This window comes from Podarcis muralis, chromosome 11 (genome assembly GCF_964188315.1).
Source record: "Podarcis muralis chromosome 11, rPodMur119.hap1.1, whole genome shotgun sequence".
NCBI lineage: Eukaryota > Metazoa > Chordata > Lepidosauria > Squamata > Lacertidae > Podarcis > Podarcis muralis.
In genome coordinates this window covers 41,697,328-41,713,667 of record NC_135665.1, presented here as the reverse complement: position 1 = coordinate 41,713,667, position 16,340 = coordinate 41,697,328, and the positions used below count along the sequence as shown (strand labels likewise).

The following is a 16,340-nucleotide window of genomic DNA, read 5'->3' as shown; positions in this document are numbered from 1 at the left end:
CCGGAGGTCCGTTCTTAACCTGAAACTGTTCTTAACCTGAAGCACCACTTTAGCTAATGGGGCCTCCCACTGCCACCACGCCACCGCCGCACAATTTCTGTTCTCATCCTGAAGCAAAGTTCTTAACCCGAGGTACTATTTCTGGGTTAGCGGAGTCTGTAACCTGAAGCGTCTGTAACCCAAAGTACCACTGTATAGGAGAAGAGGATCAAGCTTAATTGGTTAGAGTGTGGTGCTGGTAACACCAGGGCTGCAGGTTCTATCCCCATATGGGCCAGCTGCATATTTCTGCTTTGCAGGGGTTGGACTAGATGATCCTCAGGATCCCTTCCAACTCGGCAATTCTATGATTCTACTGCTACTCCACTCAGAATCGTCTACACATCACTGGCCCTAGCCTTCTGATCAACTTATATAATGCTACGGTGTGCCTTGATCAAGGTGTATTCAGAACCGAAATATTCAGTTGTTTAGCACTAGGATCCGATTGATACTTTTAAACGTTGTTTGGCTGAACACAAACCTCCTCGTGATCAGGAACCCTTCTAAAGGAAGCTTCTAGGTGCATCAAACTGAATGTACTTAGAAACTCTCTTCAAACCTTCCTACTGAACATACGAAGGCCTGAAGTTCAGCCATCATGTGGGAACTCAGAGGTTTCCTGTGCATGCCACTGCTCCCTATTCAAGCGCTCATGTGTTTGCTCAAATACCCAAATAGGGTTACAGTTGTCCTCTCCTTATTTGTTTATTTTAAAACATTTTTACTCCATCTTCAGCTGAACTAGCTCTCTCACAATAAATAAAAGCGGGGCCATCTCTGCCTGCAGTCTCGTGATCTAAAAGGCACGACCCCAAAGGGAAAAGGGATGTGAAAGAAAACAAGCAGACCTCAACCACCAATTCTCAAAGTTAAACATCTGGAATGGAAACAATTCACAGAGAGGACGTCAGTAAAGTTCATCTCCCTAATCTCCACTAAATAAATGTGTCTGTGATATACAGGCAATGACCATTTCACACAGGGGTTCTGTTCTCTCACAGAGCTAGATTTCCCTGGAGAGAGGGATTGATTGTTAAACTACTTGGAACTTCAGCCCTGTGAGGAAAACAAGGGTCTTTTAACAACTGAGCACCATTAACAAGCTATAGTTCCCAGGATTCATTTGTGAGAAGCCATGAGCGTTTAAAGTGATATGATACTGCTTTAAATTTATAGTGCTGGTGGACCCGTACGCTGTAATCCTAACTATGGCTAGAAGAGTTTGGATTTGATATCCCGCTTTATCACTACCCTAAGGAGTCTCAAGGGACACAGGTGGCGCTGTGGGTTAAACCACAGAGCCTAGGACTTGCCGATCAGAAGGTCGGCAGTTCGAATCCCCGCGACGGAGTGAGCTCCCGTTGCTGAGTCCCTGCTCCTGCCAACCTAGCAGTTTGAAAGCACGTCAAAGTCCAAGTAGATAAATAGGTACCACTCCGGCAGGAAGGTAAACGGTGTTTCCATGCGCTGCTCTGGTTCGCCAGAAGCAGCTTAGTCATGCTGGCCACATGACCCGGAAACTGTACGCTGGCTGTCCCTCAGCCAGTAAAGCGAGATGAGCGCCACAACCCCAGAGTCGGTCACGGCTGGACCTAATGGTCAGGGGTCCCTTTACCTTTACCTTTAAGGAGTCTCAAAGTGGCTAACAATCTCCTTTCCCTTCCTCCCCCACAAAGACTTCAGAGAAGTGTGACTAGCCCAAGGTCACCCAGCAGCTGCATGTGGAGGAGCAGGGAATCGAACCCAGTTCACCAGTCCACTGCTCTTAACCACTACACCACACTGGCTCAGAAATCCTACTGAACTCAGTGGTGCCTACTCTTAAGTAACTGGGGTTAGAATTGCACCCATAACCTGGGCTGTTGCTTTTAAAATGAAAGATTCTGGAGGGGGAAATATGTTCTTGAGATTCAATAAAATGCTTCTGCTTCTAAAAGTCACCATCTTTCATTGCATTTTTTTTATATATATTCCCCTTCATTGGCGAAACCCCTGGACATGAAGGAAGTGCAAGAAATAAAAAAAGGTCACCTTTGCAGCAGCCATAATAGATAGAGAGACGCACCCTGCAGGCATCCCAAGATGGGATCAGGCTGACAGATTAGGTCCTTCACATACATTGATTCTGAGCTTTAACCACAAGTTGTGGACACTGAGCAACAATTTCAGAGATGAGTTTCTGCATCTTGAATTTAATTGTACGCAAGACGTACCAGTGCTATTATTAATTCAAGTTGCCACAGAGCAAGCCATGCATTTAAAGATTTTCCTCCGATCCACGGGGAAATCAGCACTTCAGATGAGGATTCCCTGTAAATTGATATTCAAGATCAGATCCTCAGTTATCGTTCCCGTCGATGGACCCCCTCCATATAGCACTTGGGGCGGTGTACACATTTCATTTCTTCTGCTTTTAATTGGGTTCACACGCAGGCGTGACAGATGTTTGGTGCTGTCAGTTTTAACAGTAACTGCTTGGGGCAAGAGGATTGATTCCAGCCCACCCCCTTTCCTCCAATATGTGATTGGCACTATCAGAGCAAACCACGCCAAACCTGTTTGGCAGGTAAATGCTTGGAGCCAGTTATTGGGGAGGGGGCTATGCAAGTGTTGTTTTCCTGGTGTGTGTTCTCTCATTTTCCCTATGGTCAGTTTTGCAGTTGCCTACGAGACAGAAACTACAGAAGTTTCTGTAGTTTGGAGTTGCTGCTTGCGAGTTTACTTGGCTAAGCTCTAAATTAAAGGAAGTCGCTCTCCAGAGGTGTTCCCTTTAAAAAGTGCCGAGGAAATTTCCTGTTTAGTTAGTTGAGCTAAACCGTTTTCCTGTTCTTTTCCAGTATTATCCAAGATAAATTTTGCGGCATCATAAACATTTCCGTAGAAGGGCTTCACGATGTCATGACTGAAGACACGGAAACAAGAACTTTCAAAGAGTTAAGTGAAATGCTTAATTTGTTTGCGCCTGCTGCATTTGATAAGCTGCCAAGATCATCTTGGCTCAACCTTGTTTACGAATGTTAAGATGAAATTTGTATGCTTTGATACTTAAAAGTGTGAACTAGTGTGGCAGTTCTAGATTGCTAATGCCTTAATAGAGGTTGGCTCACAAATGTAAGTACCGTATTTTCCTGTCTATAAGACGCCTCCATGTATAAGACTGCTTGGGGCAGTCTATTTTGGAGGACTCCGGTTTAAGAAAATGGGGAGAGATGTATCTGTGTATAAGCCGCCCCCAAAATTTTGACATTATTTTTTAGGGGGGGAAACCTAGTCTTATACACAGAAAAATACGGTAATCATTTTGCATTCAAGTTTTATATACATCCATTGACAAATGTCCATATTTATGTGTGCCTACTTTTTTGTACAGATGAGCAAGACTTGTTTAGTTTAGATCAACTTGCATCGGTATAAAGCCTGCTTAAATAAGCCTCTCATTTGGATTTACGGAACTGTATGCAATTATTGAAGGATTTTAAAGTAGCCAATTAGGAGCATAGATTTTTAGCTAATGTAGTGCTAACAAACCATTCCGTCAAAGATTTATGCTTGTGCAACCGGACCCAGCCCCCTGACACTTCAGAGAGCTTTGGAGAAATCCAGAGCAGTTGTCGGGAAAGGAGAGGTGGGGAGGGCCTGCTGCACAAGCTTAAATTCCTTTGCAGATGAGACAGTTACTACACTGAATACAGGCCAGAAAAAAATGCCTTAGACCGAGTCAGGCCATTGGCTAAACTAGCTCAGTACTGTCTCCACTGATTGGCTGTGGCGCTCCAGGCTCCAAGCTGAGGTTGTTGGCTTGTTTGGTTGCATGATATCTGCATATGGGTTCAGAAACGACAAAAAAAAGTTCTCTTATGTATGATAGTGTATAACCAGTGTGGCGTAGTGGTTCGAGTATCAGACTGGAACCTGGGAGACCAGGGTTCAAATCCCCACTCAGCCCTGAAGCTCACTGGGTGGCCTTGGGCCAGTCACTGCCTCTCAGCCTAACCTACCTCGCAGGGGAGGGGGAGAGCTATGTATGCCTTGGAGAAAATGGTAGGGTATAAATGCAATAAATAAATAAAAATGCCTGCAGAGGAAAGCAGCAATTACAGAAGACATTGGCATGTTACAAGCATACTTGAGACCACTCTTCACTTCCACCTGAAAGTATTGTTCTGTTGTGTTTCGATCCGTGTTTTCTCTCATCCTCATCAAGAGATTTCTGGTGTTGCTGGCATAGCAATCTGTGATGATTGCTCTGGGTGCCTGGCTCATGAACTCTTTTTACACAGTCAATTTATCATGAGATTACAATTCCAGAGACAGGGAAGTAGAGCACTGATCAATGGGGCTTTTACATTCATTGCCTTCTGTTGCCTGTATCCAGAAGAATTTGGAGTGATGCTATAAACAGAGTTCAAGAAGCAGTGCAGGTTCCCTCTTGTGTTTATCTATCTGTGAACAACAGGTAAATGTTGTTCTTTGTTTTATACCCTTGCTTTGAAGCCCTCACACTCCATGGAGCTTTAAAAGTTACAAAACAGATCTTTAAGGATCCAATCACAGACCCAAAGATAAACATAACATTGCATTTGTGACCTTGTGTTGCAAGCACAATTCCCTTTGTACAGTGAACCTATATGAGGATGCAACAAACAGTTTGAATGAGAAGACCAAAAAAAAAAGTATATTAGACTTTTAACTTCTCTTGGCATGCCTAAGTTGAAAGCCCTAATTTATTTGCATCCTGTTTTTTAGTTGTATGCTGATGTCTCTTTCTGAAGAGCCCAAAGTGACGGAAGAAGAAGAGCCTCCCACAGAGCAGGACAAAAGGAAAAAGATGGTACGTGCCCAGCACTTTGAGTGTCGAAAGATGTAATTTAGCCATGCATAGACCAACTTTTTTGTTCCTCGGTTTAATTGCTATCATGTCCGTAGTTCCTGAAACACTCAGCCCCATCCTGCACTGTGCAGTTAGGCTGTGATGTTTATGCTTCTACTGTTCATGTTTGTAGAAACAATGCAGCATAGACAGGATTCTGGTAGCTGGACTTGGGAACAGCATCTTTGGATTCTAAAGAAAACTAGAACCATATTCAGACAGACAGACAGACACACACACACACACACACACACAGAGAGAGAGAGAGAGAGAGAGAGAGAGAGAGAGAGAGAGAGACAGACAGACAGACAGACAGACAGAGACTTATAGAAGAAGTTAGAAGATTAACTGAGGAAACTCAAAAATTACCCAGAGGATTCTCTAGAATTCCTTGGGTTGTTTGACTTTTGAAGAGCAGACCAATGCATACCACACCACATGCTGCTTTTGAAAATCCCCTCAGTTTCAAAAGCAGTTCTCTGTCTGACACGGAGAGCCACTATTTGAGCAACATAAGCCCAGTGCCCCTTTGGGTATGCTGAACTGGTTGCGCATGTCATTGGATCCTAGAATGCTGCCATTTGGCCCACCATTCATTTGCTTGTTTATTTCATGAAATTTATACATTGCTTGGTTGTAAAAAATACTAATCTCAAAGCAGTTTACAAAAAGATAAGACAATAAAATCAACAACAATTTACAACCTTACTTTAAAACTTACAAAAGTTAAAATACTAAAACAGATTAAAATTACCTCAGATATTCTTTTGTAGACTTCAGTTTTCATGTAAAACTGTGGGGGCCCTTCCTCCTTTGCTTTCTACATACCAGATTGCCAGTATATTTTGCTCTAAACATTAACACTGCCATTCTTAAAAGTTACTAAAGACTTGGCTTTCCCCATCTTGTTCACATCTTAATTTAGCACCTCCAGGGCCTGTAACCTGGAGCAGGGAACTTAATAATCTAACTTTTTGCTTTTTAAAAACATAGCTCAGGGCAGTTTATGACAGACTGAGGAGTTATTCCTCACAAACTGAGAATAACTTACTCCTGCTTAGAATAACTGCTTTAAAAAAAATAAAACATAGAGTGTTGAAAAAATGTGAAACAATGGCTTGGAAATGATCAAAAGTAAGGAAACATTTTATGCACAGAGGATCTTCTTTAATTCATGTGTGTGTTTAGAATAGTGTAAACCTACATCAATAAATAACAAAGAAAAGCAAGATAATTGATCCCCTTTTATATAACATTCAAAATATAGGGCACATGGATAATTTAGTATGCAGTTGATTAAAAAAACTACACATATGCACACACACACACAATATGTATACTTATATGTATATGGTCTGCAAAACTTGCAAGAACAAGATTATAATTGGGGAGGAAATACTAGACAACTGGTGATAATTTTATTGACCAATGGTTCCACATAGTAGGGACTGGCATTTGGTTCATTCTCCCTCCTCTGAGTGAGCAGCTGGTGTGAATTTGGTGCTCCATGCTAGCAGAGACCCAGAAAACATGATTCTGGTCTCTGTCTAAAGGGGGTAGGAAGATCACATGAAGAAGTTCTTGTGTGTGACTCGGCAAGGGAGCTTGCTATCCTAGCAACTGAGTGCTAGTCCCAGCTCATAGGGCAAGGAATAGGAATGTGCATACTCCCGTTTGAAACAGATTAGGAAGTTCATCCTGATGCTAGTTTGCTTTCATGCCCAGTTTTTAAATTAGGTTTATTTCAAATCATTTGCCTTTCCTGATTATGAAGTTTGTGGGAACCACCAGCTATATTGACAGGCTAACAGAATGAGGAAGGAGTCAGTGATTGTCATGCATGTGGGCACCAGTGTCACTGAGATTTGACCACTGGCCCCCAAACCATGGGTATCCATGCACTCTTGCTTCACTGGTCAATAATACTTCACTTTAAATAATGTGTTCTGCAAAAGAAGGGGTGGGGAGTGTTTCTTGGTCATTTAATATTATCTCAAATACCAATGGTGTTCCTCACTGCTGAAAAATCCAGTTGTGTTCTCTCAACACAACTCTATCATCCACAAATTGAAACTCTGCTGTTCTAATTGGCCCTGCACATGACAGAAATAACATTCCTGAAAATGCTTCGTTAGAGACCCTGAATTTTAAAAGTTCTACTTGATAATCTAAATTGAGTTTCAGGGCACTCATTCCTATATTTCTAATGGCTTCACACTACAAAATGTTACTGCACATAGACAATGATCAGAAATACGATGGAACTATTTTAGGATTCCATATTGAGACACAGCCATGCTTCCGTGAAGTGCATGTAGTTGCTCTAGATTCTGTAACCACCCAATGAGTCACAGATGTCCATATTATAATTAAGCAAGATAGAGTGATTAAAACTATAAATTAAATACAGGGAGGTTTATGGTTTTGTTTCTATGGGAAAAGATGACTCACATGAGAGAAATAAATACTGTCTTTGCTGGGTTGTTCAGAGGGATACATCTGAATCCTAGACATGTTAGCACATAAGTATGTCCTGCTAAGTTAAATGGAACTTACCTCCAAGTGGGTGTGCATAAGATTGCAGCTTCAGAATTAGATATGTTTTACTTATAAGCCTATAGCTTGAAAATGTTACAGCAGTATGAAGCACTAATCATCATTAATGAGGAATAGAAACGGAAGGAAGACATAGTCCAACATGCAAGAATAAAAGACATATTTTGTTGTATAAGACACAAATAAGGCAAAGGGAGAAAATTCCCCTATATGAATGACAAGAAATAGAAAATTACTATCCAGGCTCATTAATGGAATTCTTTTTTCTACTTATCAAAGGTTTGTGGGGTTTGCTGAAAACTTGGCTGGTTTACCTAGGCCTTTCCTGGCCGCTAATACTAGGTATATTACACTTCAACTGCTGACACCAACTCTGAAGGAAACAGAGAAACAGAAATTGAGTTGTGAAATGTCTCAGCTTGTGAAGTTAGACTGTAGTACTTTAAACTTTGGTGAAGAATGCCTCCTGTTGGCTAAGTGAAGAACTATCACAAACCCTAGGAATTAGAATGAAAATAATTCCAATTTTTTTGGTCATAAAGTTAAAATCATTTTTCTTTCTACTTAAGTAGATTTAGTGACTGCTGAGCCACTTAAAGTCACAACGCTTCTTTGGTTTTTGAGAGCTTCTTCTTTCTCGTTGAATCTGATTAGTCTGAATGGCCTTGTTTGTGATTAGAATTAAGATTTGATCTGATTGGTGGTCCTCAGCAAAATTTCTGGGAGCCATTTTAGCACTGAAATCCTAAATCATCACAAATTGTATTCATAAAGACAAAAGGACATTTGTGTGCTGTGAATGTTTATTGAGCATTGAGCTAGCTATTTGATTTCTATTCCACCCGCTTTCATTCCAAATGAATATATCATAATTTTAAATTTTAAAATACATATATCTTGCAGTCCATGTGCACACACAAAAAGGCCATCAGCTACTAACGTGATTTCCAAGTGGATGGATTTAGATGCCCCAAACCACACAGTAGCCTCTTTGGAATTTTACTCTGTGGCAGGTACAACCATATGAGTAAGCAGTCATTCACAACCTCTGACTCATACAGCAAAACCCTATCATAGCTGTTCCAAAACACATGCAAAAAAAATGTGTTTTAACACTTAATCCAGCCATGTTGTGCGATACTATTAGAACCTCTCCTTATGGTAAGCACTTAAGGGGCTATTGCCTAACTCCCAGTTGCCTGAATACACTCTTTATTATGTGTTTGCAGTTGATTTGTAGTTAGAATTTTTCAGCTCGTTCAGAGTACATGGATTTTTATGCTGAGATTCTGAGGCGAAAACTAGACACTGGGTACAGTTGCACATTGCCATGGCTTGCTGTGAATGCACATGGCTTAGTAGTGCATGCTGCTGAATCATTCCTGTTTTGTTCCTCCCTTTCTTGGCCTGGGAGCCATGGCTTGAAGCACAAATCTTGGCTTGCCATGGTGTGTGAACCTGTGTTCATGGTTTGTTTCTCTGCAAACAAACCAGAGTGCTAGGCCAAGATTAGTTATTGGCTTACATGGTTTCTTTTGGAGAAACAAACCATGAGCATTGGTCCACATGCCCTTATAAACAAAGGCCAAGGTTTGTTCCTTCCAGTTCAGTGAAGGGAGGAGAGAAATGGGAGCGATTCAGCAATGTACTCACTGCTTGTTCATGATAAACCATGGTACAGTAGTACCTCAGGTTACATACGCTTCAGGTTACAGACTCTGCTAACCCAGAAATAGTGCTTCAGGTTAAGAACTTTGCTTCAGGATGAGAACAGAAATCGTGCTCTGGCAGCACGGCAGCAGCAGGAGGCCCCATTAGCTAAAGTGGTGCCTCAGGTTAAGAACAGTTTCAGGTTAAGAACAGACCTCCGGAACGAATTAAGTACTTAACCCGAGGTACCACTGTACTTCACAGATTCTGTCATGGTAGGCAATGGCATAGGAAAGACGAGGAGACTCAGGGCTGCTGCTTTTTGTAAACTCTAGTTCCAGTCTTACAATTCCTTATATTGTAGTAGAAAAAATATAATCTTGCTTTTTAGAACCAGCAATATATATTAAAAACCCTATTTTGTGACTTAATCTTTGTTTAGCGTAATATGCTTTGACAATCTTTAAGAATATGCTGATTAATCATGAGCAATTTTTATTTGCAGGATTTAATAGCATTACATTATGAATTGTGGTTTGTTTAGTCCCCCCCCCCCCTTCTACACTGTAATACACTCTAATTGAAAAATACATTAATGACTGAAATAATTTGTCTCTTTGTAGTGATTGATTTCAAAGAGTATAATTAGGTTACCTCTCAGTTATTGACATGAGATCACCTAGAATAAGTTTTGGATTCATTAAGCATGAAATCAAATCTCATTAGCGTCGTACTTCATTTGAATTTGGACGTTTTCGATACATTCTTCATTGAGCGTAAATGATATAAAATTATTGTTCTAGCACTTTTTAATGGGGGCCAGTATGAACCATATACAGCGGTACCTCAGGTTACATACGCTTCAGGTTACATACGCTTCAGGTTACAGACTCTGCTAACCCAGAAATAGTACCTCGGGTTAAGAACTTTGCCTCAGGATGAGAACAGAAATCGTGCTCCGGCAGCAGCAGGAGGCCCCATTAGCTAAAGTGGTGCTTCAGGTTAAGAACAGCTTCAGGTTAAGAACAGACCTCCGGAACAAATTAAGTACTTAACCCGAGGTACCACTGTATATTAATGAAAGGATGGAGAGTTTGGGATAAGGGTATTGTTGATCTCACCTGGGGTGAGGAGGCATTTTATAACTCTTACATGGATTAGATGATCAAATCACGGCTTAATAAGCCAGACATACACAGAGCCAACTTTAAAGTTGTGAAATGAGGAGCAAAGCAGTTGTGTGTGGGGTCCATAAAGCTTGTACATGCCAGGATTTAATCATCCAAACAAATATACTAATTTTATTTCTTACATTTTAGTCAAGATGCTCTAGAATTAAGGAGCTTTAGAAATATATATTGCCTTTTTGAAGGCGCACTCCCCAAAGCAGGTTCTAAAAGGAGGTTGCTGTATGTGTAAACAAATATAGATTTTTTCATAGAAGGTACACTATAAAATATAGACTGTGTTTCCACCTGATAGTGTATGTAAATTATGCTAGAACATAAATTTATTAATTCAGTTCTCCAGCGAAATTGGTAGTTTATGGGTTTCCCCCATTCCCTAACAGCTTTACTGCTTAGCAGCAATAAAGCTGCCAAACTACAAAACTATGGAGCATTTAAGTCAGCAGTGTAGAATTACAGGTGTTGTTTTTATTAGCATGCTATATTTGTATGCCATCTTTCAGCAGGAATATTCCCAAAATGGTTCATGTAAATATGTTGAAAACTAAAGTATAATATAATATACAATAACTTAGAATCAAGGCTAGGAACAGCAATACAGATTTCTGAACAAAAGCCAAATTATCAGTCCCCCCCCCCCCCAAAAAAGCTCAATTTACCAATAGCCAAAGTTTGCCAGTTTTCAATAAGATGCAAGAGAAATTGAGGTCACATCCATACCACACATTTAAAGCACAAGGCTTAAAAAAATCCCGGGATAGAAAAATTCCCAGCATCCTTATCAATGGACAGTTCCCAGAATTCTTTGGGGGAAACCATGTGCATGGTGTGGAAATACTGTAGTTCAGGGGCCACCACAGAAAAAGCCCTCCTTTCACCTCACAGCCAAGTAAGGCTTGCTGACAGTAAAGCCTGGGCACAAACCCAAGTTTGTGATATCTGTGTTGTGTTGTTTCACTAAAGACAGTCTTTTTAGTGCTAGTGTTTTACTATAAACATTTGAATATTCTTTGATTAAACCATAATTATAAGATATGAGCAAAAATAGGCATTAAGTGGCTGTGTAGCCAGACAAACTTTATAATGGAGTAAAAAACAATGCACCGACTAATTGTACAAAATATTAATTATTAATGTGATTTTCAAATTGCTTTTCTCTAGGATACTTAAGCACTTGGGACTATTTAGTCTCATTGCCTCAGAGACATTTGCAGATCTGCCTAAATTTCTAAAACCCAGTTAAATATTAGTCTCTTGGCACTGATGTTCATTCCGCGGTGCAGCTTGTTGTGTTCTTATGGAAATGAAACAGCAGCGGCAGCCATTGCCACAAAGCTAGTTTTTAATTTCCAAAAAAAAATGCCTCAAATAACATAGTCAGGCACCACATATTGGAGGTGCGCCCCTCCTAAAAGCACATGCAGAGGGTGTGTGTGTGTGTGTGTGTGTGTGTGTGTGTGTAGTTGTTACTTATTTCTATCCTATTTATATGCCAAAATGGCCACCTCACATCAACCCACCACAGCAAGCAGTCAGTGCTTTTAACTAACTGATAGATACACTGGGTTGTATCCAACTGTGAGTAATTGGGCATGCGGACTTGACTTCCATGAACGCAGTGGGACTTCCCTCTCCCTGCTCCCCCGCCACCAACGTATGGGGGAAGTTCTGTGGAGCTTGCGGAAGTTGTTCCAAACACACAATGAGTTTTTTGGACACAGCCCTTAATCTGGGAAACTGTACATGGCTATAACATCTACATGGGACTCAGGTGGTGCTTTTGTCTAAACCGCTGAGCCTCTTGGGCTTTCCGATCAGAAGGTCGGCGGTTCGAATCCCCGCGACGAGGTGAGCTCCCGTTGCTCAGTCCCAGCTCCTGCCAACCTAGCAGTTCAAAAGCATGGCAAAGTGCAAGTAGATAAATAGGTACCGCTCCAGCGGGAAGGTAAACTGTGTTTCCGTGCGCTGCTCTGGTTTGCCAGAAGCAGCTTAGTCATGCTGGCCACATGACCCGGAAGCTGTAGGCCGGCTCCCTCGGCCAATAAAGCGAGATGAGCGCCGCAACCCCAGAGTCGGCCACGACTGGACCTAATGGTCAGGGGTCCCTTTACCTTTTATAACATCTACCTTTGTAATGCCACCATTAGCTTTGTACATTTCCACGTTGATCACTTTTATTCTGCTGGATTCTGGAAATACGATAGCTTTAGTAAACTTCCATTTTAACATTTTGTTGGGATGCGGCACAGCTAACTAAGCTGTTTTATCAAGGAAGCTGCTGCCGGCTAAAAATATTTTGGAGAGGCTCTCATAATTAGAAAACTGCTAAGGTTGGTTAAACTAGTCTGACAGAATAAGTGATTTCTTATTGTTGCCTAGGGAGATGAGATACTATTAATAAGTTGACAGTTAAACTGCACAGGATGAAGCAGGGCTACAGTACTATCCCTATTTAGGTCTTTGTTCAGACAACAATACTGTGACAGGCAAATAATCGTTAATTTGGCAAAGTAGTACATAACAATTTGCAGAACAAAATTGCAGAATTTAGCAAATTATTTTTTTCAGTTGCTCTTAACACGATTAAAAAGAAATATATATCAAGACAGCTCTTTTTCTTACATCCCATTCTCTGGTCCCACTACTCTAGGGCCAATGGCACCATAAGGTACACTTCACAGGGGAAATTCACTTTTTGGCATCACAGAAGACAAGAGTGACGTTGTACGGGGGGGGGGGGGAGGCACAAGCAGGTCTAGAATCGAAACTTCTAGTTCTGCAAAGTGACACTCTAACCACACAACCACAGGAACAAACATGAGAAAGGATTAAAGAGAGTGCAATCTCAGAAAAGTAAAGAATTTAAGGATGGGAAAGATTTGGAAACCTTCTTCCAACAGAGTTATTCTTTATTTCAAAAGAGTAGAAGAAAACAGAGTTTCTTGACCAGTAATGGACAGGTTCCAGTCTTTCCAAGCAAAGAGCATCCATATTTGTTTTTGTTCCTAATATTGCAACTTCCCATACTATAATTCCTATTAATCCTTCAGTTATATCTTATTGATGTTTGTGGTGGTAAACTCACTTTTAATTTTAAACCCAATTCCAAACCTTGGACACAGAGGCTACTATTAATTCATTGTAAATCACCATGTAAGCTTCTGTTCGAAGGTATAGTTTGCCATTTTAGAGTTTTCTTCAAGTTTCTCTCCCCTTCATTGAATGATTTGGGGGAGGGTATTTCTAAAATCAGTCAATCTGTTGGAAATGCAGTTTTAAAAAATAGCTAATGTTACACGACATAAGGTGCTTTTCTCAAACAGAACTTTGCAATTTATGTTCTCAGTTTCCCTGTAGATTTCCCCATAGATTTCTCCGAACAATATCTTGCACAGTTAGAGGACATGGTTGTTTTTATGGCTGAAGGAGATTCTTCAGCAATTACTTGGGAAGGAGATAGAAAAAGGGCTTTCTTTAGTCTCATTTTCCATAGCAATTCTGTTTCGTAGTTGAGGTCTTGAAACTTGGTATTTTCTAAACCTTCACTTTTGAAACGTTGCCAGAAGGCACTGTGTGTATCTCACTGAGCACTGGAGAATTGAAAGAGACGCCACAGCCTTCAAATAATAAATATATATGTTTATAATCAGAGGGAGAAAGATCAGTCAGACCAATCTGAAAGTAAAACTGCTTGACATTTGGGCTGAGGCTGCAGCTCTGTTGATGTGCAGATCTTAACACCTATTTGCTTTGCCTCACACTTTTTTAGCCTGGGTATTCTGAGCTATTTCTTGGTGTAGCATCTGTCTGAGTTGGCTGATGAGAAATTTAACAGTGGTACTTAAGCTTTTAGAATTTCCTGAGAGAGGTAAAACTGCAAAAATGAAGATATCTGTCGTTTGGGGATGTGAGCAATGTTAAATTAATGAGCACTGCAGCTAAAGATTAATTTCAATGGATGAAATAGCAGAGTTCCTCTTTGGAAGAATTTGGAACGGGCAGATGTAAGAATTGCAGAAAACAAAAGCTTTTTTTTTTTACTCCAACTTAGATTATAAAATAGATGAATGAGTCATCGTTGCCCTGGGTTTGCCTGCTGTTTTCATTATTATATATTGTTCTTATCTGTATCCCACAGCTTGCACTGAAGGATCCAGTACACACTGTGTCGCTGCAGCAATTTGTATATGAGAAGCTAAAAGCACAACAGGAATTGCTGGGAGAACAAGGCTTTCAGGCGCTCATGGAAACTGTGGATACAGAAATAGTCACTCAACTCCAAGACTTCTTACAAGGCTTCTGAAAAAGCAGAGACAAAAATTTCTACTTCTCTTTTCTTCACTTCAACATTATAAGGGCAAACTAAGCAGCCTTACATCTAACTGCAAAACCCAGCTTTTAAGAGAGAATTTCTTTTGGCAGCTACGGAAAAAGAGGCTATGGTGCTGGATTATTGTTTTTTCCAATTAAGACAAGATTGAAATAATAAATATAAACTCTCTTCTAATTAGTTTTACATGCTTGTTTCACGAAAATGCAATTTGCATATGGAGTAAAGGTGTTTAATTTACTGTTTCTAGAATGGCCGTGGCTTTGATCTTTCAATCATGTCCTAACACTTAAGAAATAGTGGCTACAGATATTTTTTTTCTGGAAGGATATCAGCTCTCTTAGACTGCCTTACACTTTTGTTTACTATTCAACTTGTAATAAAATGTAAGGTTTGAAGAGTGGAGGGAAGGAATGTGAGGTGAGCAAGTCCTCAACTGAGTCTTCAATTTAAATAGTATAAATAGTGGCAAGTATTCTAAGGGCTTCCTCTGTGGGGAGTTGGACGTCTTTTGCAAAAAAAGAAAACCAATAAGGTCATCCAAATGTTTTGAATTTACTATGTTGATTACCTGTAGAATGTAAAGGTTTAATAAATTTGCTTTTGTCTTAGCTCCTCAAAAATGATTTTGATTTAAAATGTAGCACGTGGACCCAGTGGTGGATTTGTCTATGTGTGAGTTCAAAATTGATAACCCGGTCTCAGGATGATGGGAGGTGAATATATTATACACCCTAAATGAACATGGTGCTTGGGTATATGTATCCTGTGCCTCCTTTAAAGTGGTTAAGTGTTGTGAGATAGCACTTAATATCTTCTGACTGATTCTGGGAGAATGGGAATGACAGACCTCAAGTCTATCTGGGAAAATGAAGAAGGCTACACATCAAGGAAAGGGAGTTGAGAAACTTGTAGGTTCCCAGAACCTTCATTCCATTTCCTCCTATCTCACTTCCTAATCTCCTATTTTAAGAAGAGGCTTGGGGGTTTTTTTCTTTTTAGGCAAGGCTTCTTAAGTCCACCTGTTCTCTAATGTAAGAAATCAATTTTTAAGGAAACAAGTCAGAAATATGCAATCAAAACGTTAGTATGATACTTGCTGCAGGAAGCTGGCAACTATGCAACTGTGGGGAGCCAGGTTTGCCATGTAAATTGTAGGTTACAAAGTACTAGAAAATAAAACCTGATGTTTCCAGAATTCAAAAGAGTAGAATTTCAATTACATTTTCCAGCAATACCCCACTTCTTTCTTATTCTCTTAGACTGCATAGAACTCTTATCAGTAATTCAGAGGCAGTGCCTCCTTTAACACACTTCTTGTAGCTATAAAGAATAGAAGTGCAGTGAATTTTAAGTAGCAATATTGCCATATTGCATTCCATTGTGCATCTCCCATGACCTTAGGTTTAGTCAGAGATTTATATTGCAATCCCTTCTCAGGAGTTATTCTCATTGAGCTCAGTGGGACTTACTCCCAGGTAAGCATGTATAATAAGATTGTAGCCTAAGGCCAAAAAAAATGTTGCTAAAGCCAAAATAACATTAACATTAAGATACAATTAAATGTGTTGTAAAATGTTTTAGTGGTAATGCAACCATTAGGATTAGGAAATTTCACAAAATGTACAGCTTTAAACCTGACTGAGTTTGGCTACTAAAATACAGTAGTACCTCAGTTTAAGTACTTAATTCGTTCCGGAGGTCC

General features: G+C 40.2%; 1 protein-coding gene across 5 annotated transcripts in view; it reads left to right on the top strand.

The window, feature by feature from the left end:
• IPO11 (importin 11) overlaps window positions 1–14,812 on the top strand; it is a 70,949-nt gene extending 56,137 nt beyond the window's left edge. For 4 of the 5 annotated variants that reach the window (XM_028748258.2, XM_028748262.2, XM_028748259.2 and 1 more), the window contains exons 28-30: window positions 2,880–2,975; window positions 4,789–4,873; window positions 14,444–14,812. In XM_028748258.2, coding sequence (XP_028604091.2) covers window positions 2,880–2,975; window positions 4,789–4,873; window positions 14,444–14,608 — 346 coding nt within the window. In that variant the 3' untranslated portion in view covers window positions 14,609–14,812. The remainder of the gene's footprint in view (window positions 1–2,879; window positions 2,976–4,788; window positions 4,874–14,443) is intronic. The other variant, XM_028748261.2, reaches the window with a different exon arrangement.
• Window positions 14,813–16,340: the final 1,528 nt, after the last annotated feature.